A 23,901-nucleotide genomic window follows, 5' to 3' on the forward strand; every position below is an offset into this window, starting at 1 on the left:
AGATAAATTGTATACATGGGCGGGGTTATGACTTTGTGCCTTTAATAACTAGTGAAGACCCCGCTTCCCTTTCCACAGAATCGCCCGCATTGGCTGAGCCGAAAACAAAGTGTGGGAATACGTCTCCCATTGGCTAAATTACTGTCTGCAGGAGTGTTAGCGCAAATATTTAGACGGAGATCCAATTACTATAATGTGATATAGACAAATATATTATGAGTAGAACATTTGATGCTGAATTCCTTTCGTTAATAAATATACTGTTGTTATTTTCAGCAACTAGTACGCAAACAGACGTCGATGGCTGGTAGGCGTCTGCCAATTTTGACGCGAAAGGCATGTTTTTGTGCGATAACTCGACTGGAGAAGTTTGCTTTTTACTCTCTCGCTGGCAGTCACGAACATTAGTTAGTTACCGGAAATTGAAAGTTAAATGTTTACTAAACTTGCATCTAAAATGGGTATAACCTCATTTATCTCAAGAGTTTCACGGTGAGTCTGTAAAACGATCATATTAGCTAGCTAGTATACTTGAGACAGGATCATATTTCAATCAACATGTACCATTGACTTTAGGTAGCTAACTAACCTGCTTGCCAACAGTTGTTATTATTCAGCTGCTTGATAAACTTCTTGATATAGTTTCCTAAACTCTGCATCTACATTACAGCCAAGCAGATGAGTACATGCGGTTATCCCTGGTTAAATGTACAGGACTCCGAATTACGACGGGTACGAGTAAAGCGGTAATTTGCCTAGAACTGGTAGCAACATCAATGAAGTTACCTCTGGACAAAGTACGTATTTTTGTTTTGCATTAGCTTTGATGACAAGGCATCTCACCTGTTAATCAAATAACCAAATGCCCTGGTGTTGCTCAGGTAACGTGCCCTATGAATACTATTTTTGTGCTATTCCTCAGGAATATGACTTCAAATTATCCGGGTTGAACAAGAAGCAGTATCAAAGCAATCTGAAGGCCTGAGATTGAATGCATGCTTGGCCTCGAGTCTCACCTAGAAGTCTGAGACCTTACTGTTCAGTTTGGGTGCATGGATGCAATCGAAGTAGCCACCCAAGTCTCAGAACGGTGAGAACTTGAAGAGTAGCCTACTCTGGCCAACACACAACTCATCTTCAAATATTTTGTCTACTACTATTTTCAGCAAGTCTTCTCTCCTGAACAAGGCACCGTCCTGAATATCATACATTTGTCAATGTAAATATGTTAATTTAATAAGATGAATCCATGTTTGTGTTTCAGGTATGAAGCAAGCCTTCCTGCTGCTCTGTAAAAAATATGTGGACCTGTCAAAACTACTCTTCACTACAGCTGCTTTGAACGCTGCATGCGAGTGAGTGTTACAGGATTTCTGTTACTGTTTATCCATAAACCATTCAACCTGATTGTTAATGAAACCTAATCACTATCCCCATGAACATCTCTCCAGATGCTTGAAGATCAAAGAGGATAGGAAGCTGTTAGCATCATCTGGTACTAAAAAGGGAATCTTTGACAGGCTGTGCACCTAGTTCCAGAAACTGGGACAGGACATCTGCAGTAAGTCTGCTGTCAAATGATAAAGGGGTTTGACCAACATATGGTGGGAATATGGTGAAAGCCCAGGGAGGGCCTTTGGATTTAAAAATGTACTTCTGAGCAATAATGTTCTGTTGACTAACAATACCTTCTTTTTTTGTGACATACGCTTCCAAAAGCTGGGGTTTGAAATATTGTGGCATTTTTCATAGTGGCTATTTGTACTTTTGCCCTTGGTGTGTAGGTTTTTACTTTCCTGGGTGAAAAGAGAATCTAGGTCATTCCTCTCTCTCATTGTTGTCGTGGTTACCGCCTGGTGGGAGAGAGTGGATTTTCTATTTTAGGACTGAAAACTTCAGTGAGTTGGTCTCCCAATCAGGGATGTTCCGATCACGGCATACAACATGCCTATTACAATCAATCTCAGAATGTCGTAGCTATGATCTTTAAGTATCTCTTGCTTTTTCTTTTCCCCAATAGAAGAAGCCACTCCACTGAAGAATCTAGTTAAAATGGCACAGAAAAGACGAACACTCATAGAAAATATAGAACGAAGAGGAAGGTAAGTGTGACCAAATAATAATCAGGAATTTGGTATGGTTATGTTAAAACGGTGTTGGGGGGGAATATTTTGTGCTGTCTATCAAGGCCGATGTCTCAAAAGCAGCAGAAAGAGGACTCTGAGGAGTGCGCTACACAGGATTACGAAGAGTGGAAGCCGAAGAATCTTGGAAAATGCACTTAAAGCCAATACATAAAAGTTAATTTGATTGTCAGCTCAGCCATAAAGTGGAAATGTTTTCACAACCTCGGGCTTGTGAACAGTGAAAATGCTGTCTACAGTGCTGAGCAGTGAGGCTGGAGCTCTTGTTTTCTTTGCATGTGAACTCTTAATGAGCAGGTACACGTCTAGTAATGAAGCACATATGCGCTTACTTCAGCTTTTGGAGAAAGTTACCTGAAAGGTGTTTTTATTAGTTATTTTATCATTGTTTATTGTATCAACCATGCTTGTTTTATGCTATAAGCCTTACCCTTGTAAGCAAGCATGATGTGTTTGTATTCCATACAGTACTTTGCCTTTTCTGCCCCTCAGTGGCAGTGTATGAGACTTACTTCTTCTTACTTACTTCTTTTAATTCTGCTGTGCTGTTGCTGGTCAATGTGTTGGATTTGTACAGTTAAGATTAACGTTCTGTGGCGTTTTGCGTTCACAATTTATGGTGGACGATAGACAGTCTTACCAGTTGGCATTAGCAACTGTTTATTTAGACAGACCACAGTGTGAGTTGGAAATGGTTCTAATAGTTTTTTTTTTTTCACCATTAATTTTTCCATCAGGGATTTTAGAACTACTTCCTACGTTTTGATAACCACACATCTCTCATCAATAATTAGCATTGCGAATGAGCAAATTGTGGCGACTATATTGATGACTCCCCTCTGAGAATTACACAGCTATCAAAACGTCACGCCAAGGAAAGCCTATATCTAACACACAATTTAATTAGAGTTGTCATTCAAGTGGCTCAGCGGTCTAAAGCACTGCATCTCAGTGCTAGAGGTGTCACTACAGACCCTGGTTTGATTTCAGGCTGTATCACAACTGTCCTTGATTGGGAGTCCCATAGGGCAGTGCATAATTTGCAAGGCATCATCCGGGTTAGGGTTTGGCCGTCAATGTAAATAAGAATATGTTCTTAACTGACTTGCCTAGTTACATTTTTAAAATTCACAATGTGAAAAATGAATGGTGGAAAAACCATTGGAAGCATTTGTGTTTATGGGTGTTATGGCAATTCCACTGTGCCAGACTATCGACAATAGTATAAGTCTGGCCATTTGTAGCTTCACTTATTTTAATGAATTAACATTTATAGTCATTCTAGTTAACATTAACATGTTATAGTCATTAACATTTATAGTCATTATTCTTGGTGAGTTCAAGTGGAGGTGGGGACACTGTCACAAAATAATGCTTTATGGGAACACTACTGTCAGTCAGGTTGGGTAGCATGCAAGCAAGTAGCCCATTCAAAGCCTTCATAGAAGGAAAGATTGACAAGACAAGGTCATCTGTGTGATTTGTAAAGATTCACTTACCATATTAAATAAACCAAAAATGAAAGCCTTGTGAATAATGTGATTTGTGATTTCAACATGATGTACATTCAGCAATGCAGTTCAAACCTGTCAGTAAGAGTTGTCATTAAATAAACAATTACACCGAAGTAAGTAGTAGGCTACCTGCTTGAAGCGCACTGAGCCCAAGGTAATTTAGTGGGCACTAAACAGGAAGACCGCACAAAGTTGTGCACTGTACAGTATAAAAAGTGATTAGAATACTACAGTACACTTCAATGTCCATTGCAATTTGCATACCAATGCCAGACATTGTTGCCGATCACGTTCTGTTGCCTCAGTCCAACTAGCATAAATGGCAGGAATGCCTGCCATGGAGGTACAACTACTCAGTCTTTGACAGTCTTCTCACTGCTATACAGTGTTTATGGGATGATTCTGGCGAAACCTCTTCAGCCTGTTGGCTGCAGCAACCACATAGAAGTGTTTCTGCAAGGAAGTAGAATTAAATTTAGATCCCCCCCAAAAATATATATATTATTCAGACAATTCACCGTAACACAGATGAAAGGTGTAGACCTATGATGGCAACATGTGTAACAGGCTTCAGTCCTCACCTTCCACTGTTTGTGAGCGGCCAGGTAGCGCTGGAGCTTGACTTGGGACTTGAGCCGAACCTGGTGCAATTTGGCTTTATCCTCCAGATTGTTCAGCCAGGCATGCTTCATGCAGCCAGTTGCACTGAGTCGACTGCTACAATACAGACCCAGGATAGGAGTATCAGTACACATAGGTCTACGTACAAAATGGACATTCATCAAGAGAATTGGTTGACTATAATTTCACACGATGTGATAAAACTTTCTAAACCGCATTAATCCTTTCTGTTTATAAACAAGAGTTTTCAATGCCGCTGCCATTATGGGGTGGAAACATTCTCTAACCCATGCCTCATCTAATGCTGGTAGCCTATCATGAAATAGCTGCTGCTAACAGCAGGGATGTACCCATTCCCTGGAAAGAAAAGTAGCCTACAGAGGGAGGCTAATGATGAACCCACCATGGCTGAAAGTGGGTGTTGGGGCGAATAACACACGACTAAGTGCCCCGATTTAGCAATGACCAGATCATTAACGGTGACACAGCACAGAAAGAACAACAAGGAGGCTGTTGCCATCTGCAATCCGGGCTGTCGTTGTTTCCGGCCAGCTGATCACTCAGTGAACAGTCCAGTGTGGAAGCATACACACAACTCACTCAGGCCCTGGCAGTGTGGTTTGCATTTAAATGTGACTCAAATGTGCTACTTTCTATTGACCTTCTGTTTATTCAACTCATTTGGATTTCATGGCACATATTCAAATAACCCATTTAGACAAATGGCAAAATGAACCATCAACAGTCCGATTGTGATTCAGTGGCAATGAGGTGCATTCAGTTGGAATATTCCTGCCTTACATAAACAATAGGCCTTTTCATTTTACTAAATGAGATGGTGCTACAGCCATGATTGAGTGGGGGAAAACAATATAAACTAGCACCAACTTCAAACATCTGCTATCTGAGCAGCTAACCGATCGCTGCAGCTGTACATACTCTATCGGTAAATAGCCCACCCAATTTACCTACCTCATCCCCATATTGTTTATATTTATTTACTTTTCTGCTCTTTTGCACACCAGTATCTCTACCTGTACATGACCATCTGATCATTTATCACTCCAGTGTTAATCTGCTAATTAATTATTCGCCTACCCCCTCATGCCTTTTGCACACAATGTATAGAGACTCTTTTTTTTCTACTGTGTTATTGACTTGTTAATTGTTTACTCCATGTGTAATTCTGTGTTGTTGTCTGTTCACACGGCTATGCTTTATCTTGGCCAGGTCGCAGTTGTAAATGAGAACTTGTTCTCAACTAGCCTACCTGGTTAAATAAAGGTGAAATAAAATTACAAAATAAACATCCCTTTTTCAGGACCCTGTCTTTCAAAGATAATTCGTAAAAATCCAAATAACTTCACAGATCTTCATTGTAAAGGGTTTAAACACTGTTTCCCATGCTTGTTCAATGAACCATAAACAATTAATGAACATGCACCTGTGGAATGGTCATTCATTATTTATTTATTTTTGAGTTTTTGTCTCACAAGGGCTGATGTTCGGATTTGCATTTGTCGTCAAAGGAATGAGCGTTACATCGAGGCCTGTACTCTGGAGCGGGATCGATTTGTAGGAGGAGGATCCGTCATGGTCTGGGGCGGTGTGTCACAGCATCATCGGACTGAGCTTGTTGTCATTGCAGGCAATCTTAACGCTGTGGATTACAGGGACGACATCCTCCCCCCTCATGTGGTACTCTTCCTGCAGGCTCATCCTGACATGACCCTCCAGCTCCTTTACAATGCCACCAGCCATACTGCTCGTTCTGACAGGAATGTCAGTGTTCTGCCATGGCCAGCGAAGAGCCCAGATCTCAATCCCATTGAGCACATCTGGGACCTGTTGGATTGGAGGGTGAGGGCGAGGGCCACTCCCCCCGAAAAAGTCCCGGAACTTGCAGGTGCCTTGGTGGAAGTGGGGTAACATCTCACAGCAAGAACTGGCAAATCTGGTGCAGTCCACGAGGAGGAGATGCACTGATGTACTTAATGCAGCTGGTGGCCACACCAGATACTGACTGTTACTTTTGACCCCCCTTTGTTCAGGGACACATTATTCAATTTCTGTTAGTACACATGTCTGTGGAACTTGATCAGTTTATGTCTCAGTTGTTGAATCTGATGTTCATACAAATATTTACACATGTTAAGTTTGCTGAAAATAAACACAGTTGACAGTGAGAGGACGTTTATTTTTTTGCTGAGTTTCGATGAATAGAACATGAATTGTAACGAAGATGTAGTATACATACCATTTAGTTGGAATCAGCAGTCTGGTAACAAAGTCCTTAGCTTCCTCTGTGACATTCTCAAATGCCTCTGAATCAAAATCCCAGTTGGCGTGAAGGATGTTGTTCATAGTCTCTGCATCGTTGTCCCCCAGGAATGGAGACAGTCCACTCAGACTATTAAAACAAGGAGATATTATTGGTTAGTCACATTTTCCTACAGTCCTTCTATACACTGACTCATTAGAAAGACAAAGCAGTCATCAAAGTCATGATGCTACAGAGAGCTCTGCCTCAGTGTCCTGTTGCATGGAATGAGAGTATGGGCCAGTAATGTAAATACAAAGTTTGAGAATATGAATCTTAGACCCAGACTGTACCACACTTCAACACAAAGACTGTGGGCAATGGCTATGAAGGTGCAGATGTACATGCCACGCTCCAGAGAAATAGAAACAAAACACACTCGCATGCTGATGCTTACTCTAAATAGAATATAATAATTAAATTAGCACCATGGAGCCCTGGGTAGTGCTAGGTATTCAGGCAAGCTGGCGGCATAGTAGGACAGCCACACTTTCTTATTTTGAGCGAACCCTCCTAAATCTCCTTGGACAGCTGTCCGGTTATTAGCATTAATTGAATCGTCCGGGTTCCTGAGAAAAGACAGGCGACCATTGGGATGCACACGGTTCATTCAGGGCCATGGTTGAGGCTGACAGGCAACATTGCGATGGAGCAGCAGTGGGTATGAATTTAGTAATAGCTGAACAGTCCTAGTGTGAGTGACAAGAGACAAATGTGCATTTACAGATTGGTGGCAAGCATGTTTCCAGTGGCTAGGATACCATTGGTTGACCCTTTACAACAGATCAGATCCTCATGTTACACCAGAGGAGTCTGGTGGGAGGAGCTATAGGAGGACAGGCTCATTGTAATGGCTGGAATGGAATTCATGGAATGGAGTCAAGCATGTGGTTTCCACATGTTTGATATTGTTCCATTTATTGCATTCCAGCCATTACAATGAGCCCATCCTCCTATAGCTCCTCCCACCAGCCTCCACTGTGTTACAAGGTATGACTGATGCTGCTGCTGAGCAAGAGGTGTGTGGTGAGTGTATTTGTCAAGCGGAGGTGTTTCTCTCTCTGTGTGTGTGGTAATACTCACAGCATATAAGTAATGACTCCTACACTCCACATGTCCGTTGGGAATGAGACAAAGTCGTAGTTGACCACCTCAGGAGCCAGAAATTCTGGAGTGCCAAAATTGACCTTTAGTTTCTCTCTGGGTCTATACCTGAGGGGAGACAAGCACATTTGAACAATGGGAACATAAAGATCTCACCTATTACAACAGAGCGTCATGGGTGGAGGCTCGGAGTTACAGAGATGGCCTACTTTTCACCAAACTGTCTACTGGGTGACTGTTACCATGACTACCTCATTGGCTACTCAATTGAGGATGATGGAAAAAGGGAGATGTCAATAGATGAGATTTGTAGATTAAAACAGCTCTCGTCACTTAATGGAGAAAATATTGAGAAACTTACTTTCTGGCCAGACCAAAGTCTATTATCTTGATCTGGTTCCCTGTGGAGTTGACACAAAGAATGTTCTCTGGCTGAGAGGAAATAAGGAGAGCATGTAAGAATCCTCACACCAGGGTGAAACGTAATATAATTAAAATCCATGTCAAACTAACAAGTATTGCAATATATTCTATGTATAGTATATGATTTCTACCTTGAGGTCTAAATGGAGAATGTATTGCTGATGGAGGTACTGTACCCCCTCACAGATCTGTCTCATAAACACGATGGCATCCAGCTCTGTCAGCAGGTAGTTCTCGTCAACGATCCGGTCAAACAACTCGCCACCGTCCACACTGCAAAGACAGGGAGCTGGTCAGTGCTGTAAAAGTGATATTGTTCTACTGTGCAAGAAGCAAAAGAGGAAATTGAGTGGCATAGAGTTTAATTCCACTAAAACAATGCTTTGTAGCCTGGAACAGTGTTTGCCGTACCCACATGAAATGCAGATAGGTGGTGCTATTAGAGTTGCAATTTCTAAATACTGACTTCATGAGAATAATGACTTACTACTCCATAATAAGCGTAAGATTTGTCCGTGACTCAAAGGCATCATAAAGCTGAATCAGGTTCACATGGTTAAGTTGGTTCATCACCCCTATTTCATTCTTCACTTCATCCTGTGTTAACCAGTGGGAGGAAGGAGAGAGAGAGAACAAGGAAATAAGAGAAGAGAGAGCAGGAAGTCACACAACCTCAGCAAAATGAAAATCACAATCAATCACATTACATGATTTTAGAAGAAAATAAATCTAACCACTCTGGAGGGTGCTTATGCCCATATCAATTGTATGTATATGGCACTATACCTTAAACACATTAATTTAACAATGTATTATGCAGACCTGGGTTCAAATCAATGATGAATATATACCCTGGATTGCTGATGCTATGTATTGGCCAGTGAGAGGCTTTGAAGCCACCGGTCAGCCATATTGGTCAAAATGACATGTATTTAAGTATTTATGTTGTTGTAGTGGGAACAGTGACATTAGTAATCTACATTTTTTTTACTATAATTTTAAAGTAAACATGAAGGTGTCTGTAATAAAATAAATGTTGCAAAACGAACGTAGACGTTAATAAATGCATGTCTATAGCTTCCAAAATATTTTTACAATGGTGGGGGAGTGCTAAAATGGAGGCATGGTGACCCCCTATCAGTCATCAAATAATGTGGCCCCAATCAACTACTTATGAATAGCCTACTATTTAAAAGCATTTTCAAATACATCATTTCAAATTCCTAACCGACCTGGGTTAAATGCATGGGAGTGTATTGTGTCAGTATATTTTACTGTTTTCAAATACATGCCAATACGTTCCAAGCTTATTTCCAAATACATTCCAATATTCAAATACTTGTCTCTTACAGTAAAAAAATATATATTTGATACTATTTGAAATACCCTAAAAAAGTACTTGAACCCTGGTATTATTCCACTAACAAACAAATGAAAATGGGATATTTCTGATATGTATGAGTACATAAGAGCAATTTGCCATGGAAATCCCGTAATTGCCTCAAAATGAGTACATGACATATTGGACATAAGAAACATCGTACTTTGCTCAGTGTATGGTTGAGTGTCTCGGAGTTTTTGATTGATTAAAAATACATTACTAATCACAAATTCAAAACCAGCTTTCTGTGGTACTCATTCAGTGTGTCAATAAAGGCAAGGTCAAAAGAAAACCAAAGTTAGGAGATTAAAACAGTGCTTATAAAGAGTGTGGTGATTAGTAGGGGCAATTCGAGTCACATGTTGAAGGCGAAGGATGTGAAATTAATCTCGACGGGAGCCGTGGTGGATTTTGGTTAAGAGAAGAGACACAGGTGCATGCTGTATGTAAATATGTGCTCTTTAAAAGTGCAATAACCAGAAATCAATCCCCCATTTCCTGGTTGCTAAAATTGTAATAGTTCGCCTACTTTCAGTTTATGTGACAAAACAAGCAATGCATAGTGTACAATCATTGTACCATCTAAACTGCTGTGAATTATATTTTCAATAACCAAAAATATTGTATTTTCAGCTGTTTGAAGCTGTTTTAGAGCCAAAATTAAAAGACGCAAAAATGAAACTTATGAACGGGAAGTATAGAAATAGCGCACATAGAACAGTTCTACCGCTTCTTATGCCATGTGGACACTACATGACTTTCAAAATCCAAACATCGCTGAACCTCTCACATTAAACAACTGTCTTTCCTGTGTTTATTTGTCTTGGTTGCGCACACTAATCGATCTGGCACATATGGTGTGTCACACACTACAAGATTCTTCACTTGGTCATGATGATTCTCCATACCACCATGCTGTCTCGTGAAAACAATGACATGATGATGTGATTCAATTGTTAACATAGCTAGAATGAGCTGTGGCTCAAAGCAGCCTCCGAAAAGCTTTCAGGCAGACATTCACGCTTGCCATACAGAGCTGACATTTGTAGCCAACATTTTGAAATGAATAACATTGCTTCTGAACTTCATAGCTGTAACGATTTTACACTTTAGCTTTGGTCAAAGGCAAGTACAAATGCATACCACCCTGCGTCCCACTGCTGGCTTGCCTCTGAAGCTAAGCAGGGTCGGTCCTGTTCGGTCCTTGGGTGGAATACCAGATGCTGCTGAAGTGGTGTTGGAGGGCCAGTAGGAGGCAGTCTTTCCTCTGGTCTAAAAAAAAATCCCCAGGGCAGTGATTGGGGACATTGCCCTTTGTAGGGTGCCATCTTTTGGATGTGATGTTAAATGGGTGTCCTGACTCTCTGTGGTCCCTAAACATCCCATTGCACTTATTGTAAGAGTAGGGGTGTTAACCCTGGTGTCCTGGCTAAATTCCCAATCTGGCCCTCATACCATCATGTCCACCTAATCATCCCCATCTTCCAATTGGCTCATTCATTCCCCTGTAACTATTCTCGAGGTTTTTGCTGTAAATGAGAATGTGTTCTCAGTCAACTTACCTGGTAAAATATGGGATAATAAATAAAACACTAGTAGTAGTCATGGCTCCTGCAGGAGAGTACACTTTCTGGGTGATGTGATACTACGTCATCTCACTGGCTTCTTCTCTGGCGAGCGCTCATTGGCTACTGTTGATCACCGTTCACAAAAAAATGTTGTTGCACTTCTCACACGACAAAAGCATTGCAGACATGGCGCCGATAAAATCAAACCCGTTTGAAAATATTGGGACGTCTGGGACTGCTCAACGGTGAGATCGGTAGCCCTCAGATTGTTTCTCTGACCCGCTCGCATTAAATGAGAGTCTGTGACGGCCGCATGCCCCGAGTAGGCAACGACATTGGGATTTTGTCTCTGATCTCCAACAACTTATCTGGGATAGCTAAATCGGTGTGAAAATTGTGTATTGTACACCCGGCTTTAAACTTGATGTCAATGAAAATAACAGATCAATAATTCAGATTTCTATGTGAATATGGTCAGTTCACCCCAAAAGTTAGATATTGTGACTTTAATTTCATTGCATAGTATTTTTTAATTATTTTGAGATAGAGAGAGCTTGTGTGTGTGTGTGTGTGTGTGTGTGTGTGTGTGTGTGTGTGTGTGTGTGTGTGTGTGTGTGTGTGTGTGTGTGTGTGTGTGTGTGTGTGTGTGTGTGTGTGTGTGTGTGTGTGTGTGTGTGTGTGACTAGCTCTTTAATCTGCGGCTAGAGAATTACTCACATTGAACCTCATAAATAAACATAGAGAGAGGTCAGGGTGGGTGTGTAAGGTTGGAGTCAGAGAGAGGAGGGGTACAAAGACCACAGGTCTGTTGTTGTATATCCACTTACTCTCTCCCTCATTCCCTTTACTTTGATCAACTTCGCAGCGAGGATTAGGCCTGACGACAGTTCTGCGCACTTATGGACCTGTCCAAAACGTCCCCTGTGGAAACAAGGACACTTATGAGTGCATAGATACTTTACATACACTACCGTTCAAAAGCTTTTTTCTTGTTTTTTTGTCCATTAAAATAACATCAAATTGATAAGAAATACAGTGTAGACATTGTTAATGATGTAAATGACTATTGAAGCTGGAAATGGCAGATTTTTTATGGAATATCTACATAGGCGTACAGAGGCCCATTATCAGCAACCATCACTCCTGTGTTCCAATGGCACGTTGTGTTAGCTAATCCAAGTTTAACATTTTAAACGCCTAATTGATCATTAGAAAACCCTTTTGCAATTATGTTAGAACAGCTGAAAACTGTTGTTCTGATTAAAGAAGCAATAGTACACGGCATTGTATGAAATGTAAATGTAAGAGATGTATGAGATCTTCAGTTTCTTGGCAATTTCTCACATGGAATAGCCTTCATTTCTCAGAACAAGAATAGACTGACGAGTTTCAGAAGAAAGTTCTTTGTTTCTGGACATTTTGAGCCTGTAATCGAACCCACAAATGCTGATACAAATCCAGATACTCAACTTGTCTAAAGAAGGCCAGTTTTATTGCTTCTTTAATCAGCTCAAAAGTTTTCAGCTGTGCTAACATAATTGCAAATGGGTTTTCTAATTATCAATTAGCCTTATAAAACGATAAACTTAGATTAGCTAACACAACGTGCCATTGGAACACAGGAGTTGCTGATAATGGGCCTCTGTACTCCTACGTAGATATTCCATAAAAGCATCTGCCGTTTCCAGCTACAATAGTCATTTCCATAATTAACTATGTCTACAATGTATTTCTTATCAATTTGATGTTATTTTGATAACATGGGGAGGGGGGCGCTTTTCTTTCAAAAACAAGGACATTTCTAAGTGACCCCAAACTTTTGAACGGTAGCGTACATGTGAAAGAAACAGGTGTGAACGCGATTATTTGTTAATAGACATTTATGAACATACATCCTAGCCGCGCAAGCACAGACTCAACGTTGTATTCTCAGAATCCGTGCTTCAGGTTATGTAGAACCTTTCAAATGCTAGAAGTCAAGGCTACATACACCCCGACAAAGGCACCAAAGAGCACAGCACAGACCCACAAGCAGTCAATCTTGAGGGGTATCCTTTGCGTTGACCTCAGTCAGGGCTTTGCAGACATTCTCCAAGGACCTGTTTTACTCCTCTGGTTTCATTGGAGGTATATCATCATCCGCCACACATGGAGAGTTTACTAAGCCAACTTTTTTATGTAGCGAGAGAGCGCCTCTACTCTACATGGACCATGGAGATTTTAAAAAGCTCCTATGCAAATGGCCACTCAACACCTGCCCAAAATAAAACCCTGTCCATGACAAGCATAAAATAAGCCCGTGCTTATTTGCAGACTCTGTGGGGGATTAGCCATGTCTGCGTTGCCAGTTGTTCAGCTCTGCTGCTGCTACATACTATCTCTCCTTGCTTTGCCCATCGCCTTGTATCATGCTATACTGCACAGTCTGTCAGTCTGCTAGCCCTGTTTATCTGCTAATGCTGCACCTGGTTTCCACTGCTGCAGCAAGCTGCTCCTCTTGAGTTTTCTACATCGTTGCTGTCAGTCAACATCATTGGGTAGATGCCAACCTGACAGTCTATTTATAGCAGTAGAATAACAGTAGGTAACCCTCACTTACAGTAAGTATGTTGTGTTGGGGGGTAACAATAATGGGAATAATATATGCAACACCACAGTCTGTGTGTATGGTAAACACATTCTCGTTGCCCTTAAGAATTAGGACTCACCCTCCAAGAACCGCGTTAGGCTTTACAGCGTAATAAGAGCCCATCGGGACTTGCTTGGCACTCACAATGCGGTGCTCAAAGGGAGCAGGCAAGGGTGGGCAGTCATCTGGAAGAGAAGAGCACCGGAGCATGATTTATTATATGCTTGGTGGTATGGGTAATGATCTGTGGACTTATTGGAAGATTGACAGACCACGAGGAGCATATTTCATACTGCATTTCACCCAGTAACATAGCGCTGTGAAATCCATATTGTGATGAAAATGACATTGATATTACACTTCTTACCTATGACCAATAGTTGTGCATTCAGGCCTGCCGCCTGTGCAGCGGCTGTGGGGTTTTTAACAACTAAAGAGGGAGTTGGCTGAGGGATAACTGGTTTTGCAGAGTATTTCACTGTCTCAGACTCTGGTTGAGGTGGAACAGGTTTGTGCTGCTCTGTGGCCACCACCGGCTCAGGCTGGACCTGAGGGACAATCGTTGCGGACTCTGGTTTGGTGACCACATCCAGTGGGCTTGTGAGCGCACTGCTGCACGGGGTTGGTGGTGTTACAATGATAACAGGTTCCTGAGGACTGACTGCAGCCTTTGTAAAGTCCTCTTCAGGGAGAGGGTCATCCTTGGAAGGAAGAGAAACACTTTCAGGGGCTTGCTCCAGCGGTTGCTCCTCAGTGGTGGAGATAGGTGGCTGTGATACAGTGGGCCCTGGACCTTTTGGAACCTCGGTCTCCTTGACTTTGATGTACTGACTGTCTAACTCACTGCTCACCGAAATCCTGGTCACATCAGGAGTCCTAGCAACACAGTAACATTACAAAACAGTCAACGTTTGAACAATGCATAGACCTGCACTTTTTCTTCATTAATGAAACAGAATATACATGTAACTAATGTAACTAATGAAACCAACCAGATTGCATTTTAGACTAGGGTGTGTTTATCAGTCACATGTACAGGGACACAGATGTAATTGCAGGGTACAGTGAAAATATTATGCAGGTCAAAATATAGATAGCCTATTTTTTTATTTTACCTTTATTTAACTAGGCAAGTCAGTTAAGAACAAATTCTTATTTTCAATGACGGCCTAGGAACAGTGGGTTAACTGCCTGTTCAGGGGCAGAATGACAGATTTGTACCTTGTCAGCTCGGGGATTTGAACTTGCAACCTTGCGGTTACTAGTCCAATGCTCCAACCACTAGGTTACCCTGCCCCCCTATCACTCATATTGTTACTATGAGTAGTGAGATATTGATTCTCAGTACCCCCCATTCAAGTACCCCCCATTCTTGGAATGCCACTTAGAGTAGGCATGTAAAAATTGGCACCAGCAGAAGGACCCTTTGATGTTCTTTATCCCCTTTAGCATGTACCTCGTGTTGCTCACCCTACTCCGAGTGAGAGCCCACTGCCACTTGAAACCCTTTCATTAGACATGAAAAGGCAGCAGTGGGTTTTAGCTTGAGGATCATTTATTAAATCCCCCCTGTGATTTCACATTTCTAGCTGAAAGTGTACGTCAGTGATTGCAGGTGCTTTGTTAGATCTCTTTGATGACAATTGATGTCAACTCAACAGATCCACCTGTTACGCTTTTCATAACCCTGTTGGGAGTAATGGTACGGCTATTTGTTGACAGCAACAACAAAAAAGCACTTAATAACAAGAGAGATTGCACTTTGGATAACTGGCATTTTCTATTGGTTAAGAATCAGTGACAGCCTACCTCCTCAGCTCAGAGAGCACTTCGATGGTGACCTCCACCTGAGCTACGACCACATCAGGGGCAAAGGTCTGGACTCTGGTGGGCTCTCTGCTCTTTAAGGTGACCTCTTTTGGCTTGCGAGAGCCTTTACTACCCCAATCACTATTGGTAGATGGGAATATGGCCTCCTCGACTGCAGGGCCCTCTGTGAGAGCTTCTGATAACCTGCAGGGATCGGGCTCAGGAGGAGTTGGGACTTCCACTCCATGGTCTGCGGCCTTCGCTTCCTTTACAGGGAGCTCTACCGCCTTCTGGTCACCTGTGGGAGAACAGCAGCATATTTACCAAAAGGAATTAGCTCAAGTAATCACTCATTTGCTTATGGAATCCCCATCCACTACCATTGTAGAACAATAGTGAAGACATCAACAGTATGAAATAACACATGTGGAATCATGTAGTAACCAAAAACAAAGTGTTAAACAAATCAAAATATACTTGAGATTCTTCAAAGTAGCCACCCTTAGCCTTGATGACAACTTTGCACACACTGTACAAATAATGTTTGACTGATTAATTGATCCAGGCTGTATTACAACTGGCCATGATTGGGAGTCCCAGAGGGCGGCGCACAATTGGTCAGCGTCGTCCGGGTTTGGCCGGTGTAGGCCGTCATTGTAAATAAGAATATGTTCTTAACTGACTTGCGTAGTTAAATAAAGGTTACATTTGAAAAAATTACATTAAATTGAAAACATTAACTGAAAAATATGTATCAATGCCAACAGATAACACAGAGACAAGTCCAGCTTACCTGTGGTGATTTGTAAGCCCTCTTCCTGGACCTGAGTTCCCTGGTCGCAAAGAGTGACTTTAGGCTTTACTCTGCTATCTTCTGATTTTGTTTTCTGAGGGAAGAGAACATCTTTCATATATATTGTTGCTTACTACTTCATCACAATCAGGTTTAACAATCATTCTCCCACCAATGTGGTATCGTTTGAACAAGATAAACCACATATAGCAAACATAATAAATAAAAAAGTTAAAAACTGAAATATCTTATCTAAATGTTTGTTCACATTCACTCATCACCACATTGCCAATACATCAGGCATGGAGTATGATTGAGGCATGGTCTTTTTTAGTATTAATGATGAACTGGTATGGCATATTTGAAATGACAACACATAACTGATAACAGATGCCTACTGGGCCGACTCAGCTGGACTCTGTTATTAGTTTACACTAAGCCATGAGTAACTGGGAGATGCCAGCAGTGGATATGGCCTGGAAGTACACCGCAGGGTCATAGCATGGGAGGGCAAGAAGCAATGTTGTTGTGATCTGTGTTCGCACGGCATACCTTACTGGCTCTCATTATAGAGTCCATCTGTCTGCCTAACACTAAATGAAACTGCACTATCTCCACTAGAGGTCGACAGATTAATCAGAATGGCCGATTAGTTATGGCTGAGTTCAAGTTTTCATGACAATCGGTAATCAGCATTTTTGGACACCGATTGTGGCCGATTACATTGTACTCCGCGAGGAGCCTGCGTGGCAGGCTGACTACCTGTTACGCGAGTGCAGCAAGAAGCCAAGGTAAGTTGCTAGCTAGAATTAAACTTATCTTATAAAAAACAATCAATCTTAACACAATCACTAATTAACTACACATGTTTGATGATATTACTAGTTTATCTAGCTTGTCTTGCGTTGCATATAATTGAGGCGGTGCCTGTTCAATTCTCATCGAATCACAGCCTACTTTGCCAAACGGGTGATGATTTAACAAGCGCATTCGCGAAAAAAGCACTGTCGTTGCACCAATGTGTACCTAATCATAAACATCAATGCCTTTCTTTAAAATCAATACGCAATTATATATTTTAAACCTGCATATTTAGTTAATATTGCCAGCTAACATGAATTTATTTTAACTAGGGAAATTGTGTCACTTCTCTTGCGTTCCCTGCAAGCAGTCAGGGTATATGCAGCAGTTCGGGCTGCCTGGCTTGTTGCGAAGTGTGTGAAGACCATTTCTTCCTAACAAAGACCGTAATTATTTTGCCAGAATTGTACATGATTATGACATAACATTGAATATATATAATATATATTTAGACTTAGGGATGCCACCCGTTAGATAAAATACAGAAAGGTTCCGTATTTCACTGAAAGAATAAACGTTTTGTTTTCGAAATTATAGTTTCCGGATTTGACCATATTAATGACCTAAGGCTCGTATTTCTGTGTGTTATTATGTTATAATTAAGTTTATGATTTGATATAGCAGTTTGCCAGCAGCTCTTCTCTGTGCTTCAAGCATTGACCTGTTTATGACTTCAAGCCTATCAACTCCCGAGATTAGGCTGGTGTAACCAATATGAAATGGCTAGCTAGTTAGCGGGGTACGCACTAATAGCGTTTCAATCGGTGACATCACTCGCTCTGAGACCTTGAAGTAGTTGTTCCCCTTGCTCTGCAAGGGCCTCTGCTTTTGTGGAGCGATGAGTAACGATGCTTCGAGGGTGGCTGTTGTCGATGTGTTCCTGGTTCGAGCCCAGGTAGGGGCGAGGAGAGGGACGGACGCTATACTGTTACACTGGCAATACTATGGTGCTTATAAGAACATCCAATAGTCAAAAGGTTAATGAAATACAAATGGTAGAGAGAGAAATAGTCCTATAATTCATATAATAACTATAACCTAAAACTTCTTACCTGGGAATATGGAAGACTCGTGTTAAAAGGAACCACCAGCTTTCATATGTTCTCATGTTCTGAGCAAGGAACTTAAACGTTAGCTTTTTTACATGGCACATATTGCACTTTTACTTTCTTCTCCAACACTTTGTTTTTGCATTTTTTTAACCAAATTGAACATGTTTCATTATTTATTTGAGGCTAAATTGATTTTATTTTTGTATTATGTTAAGTTAAAATAAAAGTGTTAATTCAGTATTGTTGTAATTGTCATTATTACAAATTTAAAAAATGAATCGGCCGATTAATCGGCAGCGGCTTTTTTTGGTCCTCCGGAAATCGGTATCGGCGTTGAAAAATCATAATCGGTCGACCTCTAGTCTCCACCCCAAAAATATCTACATTTCAATCTATTAGTCAAATGTATTTTATAAAGCCCTTTATACATCAGCAGTCACAAAAAAAATGTATTTATTTATTTTTTACAGCTATCGAGCCGCAAACCCTTAAGAGCAAGCAATGCTGAGGCAGAAGCACAGTGCTTAATAGCCCTTGATCCTGACTCTCAGTTCCATTACATTACACATAAGAGTCATTGGACGAAGGGGTCTTCTGTAGGGGGGATTTTTTTTTATCAGCAACCTTATCTTTCATATAATAATTTTCAAAAAACAGAAGTCAAATTTGTACACACCTTCAATAGCGTTAGGGTTCCAACTTATCCATATTATGTTACAGGGCTTGTTTTTACGGAAAACAGACGGGAGAGTGGACTACCTGTGCTAATTAGCTATCTGCATCTTCAAACAGCTGTGTGTAACCAGAAGACAGATGCCACTTGTCACTGAAAAATAACGTTGGCTGCAACGGTGTTAAAACAGTGAGTGTGTGTATGTTGAAGTGATGTGACAGTAGAGGAGTTATATTTCTAGAACTTTACCAAAGTAGACACTCGATTAACATTTAGATGGAGTACTGTATTTGTCTGTTTTGGCTTCCACAGCCAATTCACCCTTTAAACAGAACGTGTAAAGTCCTTGGACTAAGGACTCCAAGGAGTCCAATGTTGGGCTTTAAGAGTACTTGTGTGGCCATTAAGGCCATATTGTTTTACAAGGCGTATATTGGTGCTATATCTGAGTGTTTAACACCTTTTCTGTCTTCGGAGTTGGTCATTTTGGGGGATTTGAATCTGGATTGGCTATCCCTGGCCGCAGATCAATTTAAGAACATATAGTGCATTGGTTTTAAACTCACTCAATTGACCTCAAAACCCACATGGCTAAATGTGAAAAACCCTGTTAACTCCTCCTTGATTGATTTAATTCTTACTGAACCGCATAAATGTTTGTCGAGCGGGTTATTTACATATGATATCAGTGATCATTGTCCCATAGTATGTATTAGAGATACGAAACAGCAAAATACTAATTCTCCTTTAACTAAGAACAGAACTTTTTTTAAATGTTTCTCCTCAATGGTTTTTACATGACATGTTCTACTCTGATTTAGCCACTGTGTCCTGTATTCCTAACCCTGAGTTGGCTCTAGAATATGTATTCCTCTGGCAGATAAACACGCCCCTATTGAACAATTCACAGATAGCTCAGAAGAAAACCAAGAGTTAGATCTATCTAAGCTCATTCAGGTGAGAAATCAGGCCTGGGTCAAAGGAAGTTAAGTGGATTGGCAATCTTTCAGACAATTAAGAAACAGATACTATCTCGATTAAGAAAGCTAAGTCAACCTACTTCCTAAGCGGTGACCCTGCTGATGATCCTTCTACATTTTGGAAAACAGTAAATGCACTGAAGCATACAACTTCCTCTTCATCCCTGCCTAAACAAGGTCTGTCTGACTCTGGCACCATATCTGAGAAGAATGGGATAAGTGATGCTTTCTAGTTTTATTTGAGAGAATTGGTGGTTTAACTGACCCTGGTCAGTCAATCAACTGCGCTTCCCTTTGCCAGCCTCTAGCTGACTGGACAGTTAACCCGTCAAATTCTAGTGCATCTCTGTTTTCATTTGAACAATTTACTATCTGTGATGTGCTACCTGCCTTGTTTAAGTTTGATGTAAAACAAATCCACTGAGGCTGATATGCTTGATCCATTTTTGCTGCAGCTCTCTGCCCTCCTGAATAATTAACCCATATTTTTTACCTGCCTATTATATCTGGTACTATCCCCAAGGTTTAAAAGGCGGCCCATGTACACCCCCTTCACAAAGGTGGAGACGCTTGTGACCTAAATAATTAAAATCGCCCTATTTCTAAACTTTCTTGTCTAGCTAAACAATTAGAATCCTTAATTCTCAGCTAAGATCTTTCTTATCTTTGAAATGCATTATAAATGTACATCAGTCAGTGCTATAACCTGGTCTAAAAACTATCTCTGCTGCAACCCTAGCTATAAATGTGGTTAACTGTATGGTTAAAAGGCAACATTGTGCTGCCCTCTTCATTGACCTGTCAAAGGCGTTTGATACTGTTGATCACTCACTGCTAATTCAAAGGCTTTCCTCAATTGGCCTAGACCAGGCTGCATGTAACTGGTTAACAAATTACTTGACAGATAGAACTCAATGTGTATCATCTACTGATGGTGTTAAATCAAGTTTCCTGGATATTACAAAAAGGTGTCCCACAGGGTTCTGGGCACTATATTGTTTACATTAACAATATTGATTTGTCTGTAAAAAAAATTGCAACCTGCACTTGTATGGTGATGATACTGTTGTGTATGCTTCTCTACCAACTGAGCCACACAGGAGGATGGATGTTTTCTTGAGTGATGATTTAAGCATATGCACTTTTGATGGTGTCCATATTGATCGTGTTCCTGCTTACAAATATCTGGGCATCTGGATAGAGGAAAAGTTGTCTTTTAAAAAACTGTGATGAGTTAGTTAAGAAGCTGAGAATAAAAATTGACTTCTTCTATAGAAATAGGTCCTGGCTCTCGTTAAATAGTAGAAAGCAGATTATTCAGTCGACGTTGCTATCGGTCCTCGACTATGGCGACATCACCTATATGAACGCAGCTGCCACTTCATTAAAGCCGCTAGATGCAGTTTATCATTACAGGCAACAGTTTTAGTACTCATCACTGCATTCTCTAACCAGAAAGTTGGTTGCCTCTTTGATGTCATGTAGGTTGATACATTGATATGTTTTTATATATAAAGCCCTTTTACAAAAACTCCCACTGCAGCTAACATCATTACTAAACTTTAGACATACGAGTTACCACATCCGGTCTCCGGGATGGCTAACTCTGGAAATTCCTTTGGTCTCTACTGACTTAGGTAAATCAGCTTCTAGTGGAACAATCTTCTAAATGTACTTTACATTTAATATTAAAATGTACTTTACATTTCATATTTTGGTGCCTCTAGGCCAATTCAGAAAGCTGATTGAGGGCTTATTTATTAATGAATATGAATTAATGTTTTTTTATGACCATGTTTTTCCTTTCTGCTTGCCTTTTGAAGTGTGTATTTTCTGTCATTTCGGTAGTGCTCATCTGTAAAAGAGACCGTCGTCTCAGTGGGACTCCCTGATCAAATAAAAAGGTTGAAATAAATAAATGAATAAATAAGAGATCGTGTTGAAAGACTATTCTAATTCCTAATTATATGTTCAAACGAATAGATGACCAGCATTTGGTTCCATCTGCCTTCTAATGGTTTGTTAGTAGGCTACTGTATGTGGTAGCAAACATTAGTATTTCATGTCAAGATTATCAAGACGCCAGTGATGAGAACCTAATTTTGATATGAATCAGAAAATAGATTCTTCATACATTATATGTAATCCAGATTCTGTACCCTAAATTGTCATGAGCTGGGGGGGGGGCATACAGTCAGTGGGAAGAAAATCCCTCGCACTTCAGTTTCACTTTGAACTTAATGCTAGCCAACAGCCTGATCTTGACAGTAACATTACTGAAACAGCTCACATTGTTGCCCAACAGCTGAACAAACATTCTAGAGACAGTCGGTGACACAGGTCGCCTGGTTAAGTGACATTGCACAATGCTACTATAGTAGCAACACTTTGCACTGGGAATTTCAACTGACATTTTGCTGGAAAAAACGTCCAACTTCAATTTACACTTCCTCATTATGTTAGGTCATGCCCTATGAAAATAGCAAAGACCACTTATTGAGAGTTAACATTTAACAAAAGATGCTGTTACAGTAGTCAAATCACGACTATATTGAAATCCTTTCCCACAAGCCCAAAGCATGAATTAGTCATTTTCAAAAGAGAAATTGTTCCCTTTATTTTACACCACATCATTTGGTGAATTAAACAGGATGAACATTGCATATCCAATGCTGCAAATGAACTAATTTGAACTCATGTTCCCATTTGAATGAGAAAGTATTTAAAAAGTGTGAGAACTACACATAATGACAGTGCACTAAGTACATAATGCACTGCGTACTTTCCAAAGGTTAAATTAAGTGGGTAATGGCTCACAAAAATAACTGATTATAAAATGTTTAAACCATAACTCAAACATTGTCAAGCACCTAAGGACATCACATTTAGTTCTGAAATGGCAAAGATGTGCCAGCCCGCTTTAGCATGAGCTCACTGACCTCCTCCTCCTCTTGGATGTACAGCAGGCCCTGTTTCCTCCAGGGTACGATGCCTTTCAAGATGAACTCCACTATCTTAGAGCTTCGGAAAACTTCCCCCACGTATCCCCAGAGCTTGTCCACGGCCGAAACCGAGCTCTCTATTCCTTCAATTTTCTCCCGTTGCCATTTACCCTCCTGCTGCAGGTTCTTCAGCAGTGCCACGGTCTCCCCACACATTACCCTGACCTCCGAGAACAAGGCTGGGTCCCCTCCACCTCCACTAGAGCCCCTGTCCCCTGCCTGGGGGTCCCTGTCTTTTCTGAGCTGGGCCAGGTCCTTCTCCAGAATCCCCATGCCCTGACACACCATATCCAGCCTCCTGAGGACCTCTGTCTGGCTACAGGCTATCTGCTCCACCTTCACCTCAAGCTGATTCAGCTTGACCTCCATGCCTCCCAGACTGTTCAGCAGGCTGTTAGTTGGCTTTTTCATTGCTCCAGAATGGGCCCCAGCATTGTCCAATTTACCCCCCTCGTACATCTTGGCAATGCAGGAGGCCAATGTCTCTGGTTTACTCATAGTTCCAAGAAATTCCACACAGAAGGGAACAAGTGTCAAGCGAAACAAAGGAAGCTGTGCTAATCCACCTTGCTCCAAGCTGAATTGGATCTATTTTAGTTCAAGCTCCTGAGGTGGTGTTGTTCCGCTCCCATACAGGCAGCTCTGCCGGACCCTGTTGTCTGTATGTGCCAGAGACATGACACTACTTAAATAAACACCAACTCTTCGCTATCTTATCTTTCCACTTGTCCCCCCCCCTCCCTCTCTACCTACCTCTCTGTCCCAACCTTTTTATATAGTAGCCCCCCCACTGCCAAAATTCCAATGGTCGCTTGACGTCACCAAAACATTTAAATTCAACCTCAGAAGATGCTGTTGACTGGTGGGCATGCAAGGAATGACCTTTTGAATATGGCCTTTCGCCAGTATTAAGAGAGAGATGTTGTAAATGTAAATGTAATGTTGTGAACTTTGGAAAGGTTGTTGTTTTAAAATGTTGACCCATTGTCATGTTGCTTCCCTATTGGTATGTACAGGTTGGTTGTTT

At 41.0% G+C, this 23,901-nt stretch overlaps 1 protein-coding gene and 1 pseudogene across 2 annotated transcripts in view; one reads left to right on the top strand and one right to left on the bottom strand.

Moving 5' to 3' along the window:
- Positions 1–300: 300 nt before the first annotated feature.
- Positions 301–2,813, top strand: LOC118394142 (origin recognition complex subunit 6-like; annotated as a pseudogene).
- An 804-nt stretch (positions 2,814–3,617) lies between these two features.
- The window catches only part of LOC118393742 (myosin light chain kinase 3-like), a 38,391-nt gene continuing 18,107 nt past the window's right edge, over positions 3,618–23,901 (bottom strand). Inside the window, exons 1-13 of one of the 2 annotated variants that reach the window (XM_035786778.2) lie at positions 22,812–23,608; positions 16,307–16,400; positions 15,514–15,811; positions 14,072–14,580; positions 13,784–13,889; positions 11,903–11,996; positions 8,614–8,723; positions 8,258–8,399; positions 8,065–8,135; positions 7,683–7,811; positions 6,537–6,689; positions 4,240–4,375; positions 3,618–4,111 (exon numbers count right to left, since the gene is read on the bottom strand). In XM_035786778.2, coding sequence (XP_035642671.1) covers positions 4,037–4,111; positions 4,240–4,375; positions 6,537–6,689; positions 7,683–7,811; positions 8,065–8,135; positions 8,258–8,399; positions 8,614–8,723; positions 11,903–11,996; positions 13,784–13,889; positions 14,072–14,580; positions 15,514–15,811; positions 16,307–16,400; positions 22,812–23,372 — 2,478 coding nt within the window. In that variant the 5' untranslated portion in view covers positions 23,373–23,608 and the 3' untranslated portion in view covers positions 3,618–4,036. Of the gene's footprint in view, positions 4,112–4,239; positions 4,376–6,536; positions 6,690–7,682; positions 7,812–8,064; positions 8,136–8,257; positions 8,400–8,613; positions 8,724–11,902; positions 11,997–13,783; positions 13,890–14,071; positions 14,581–15,513; positions 15,812–16,306; positions 16,401–22,811; positions 23,609–23,901 lie in introns of those variants that run through there. The other variant, XM_035786779.2, reaches the window with a different exon arrangement.

This window comes from Oncorhynchus keta, chromosome 14 (genome assembly GCF_023373465.1).
Source record: "Oncorhynchus keta strain PuntledgeMale-10-30-2019 chromosome 14, Oket_V2, whole genome shotgun sequence".
Lineage (NCBI taxonomy): Eukaryota > Metazoa > Chordata > Actinopteri > Salmoniformes > Salmonidae > Oncorhynchus > Oncorhynchus keta.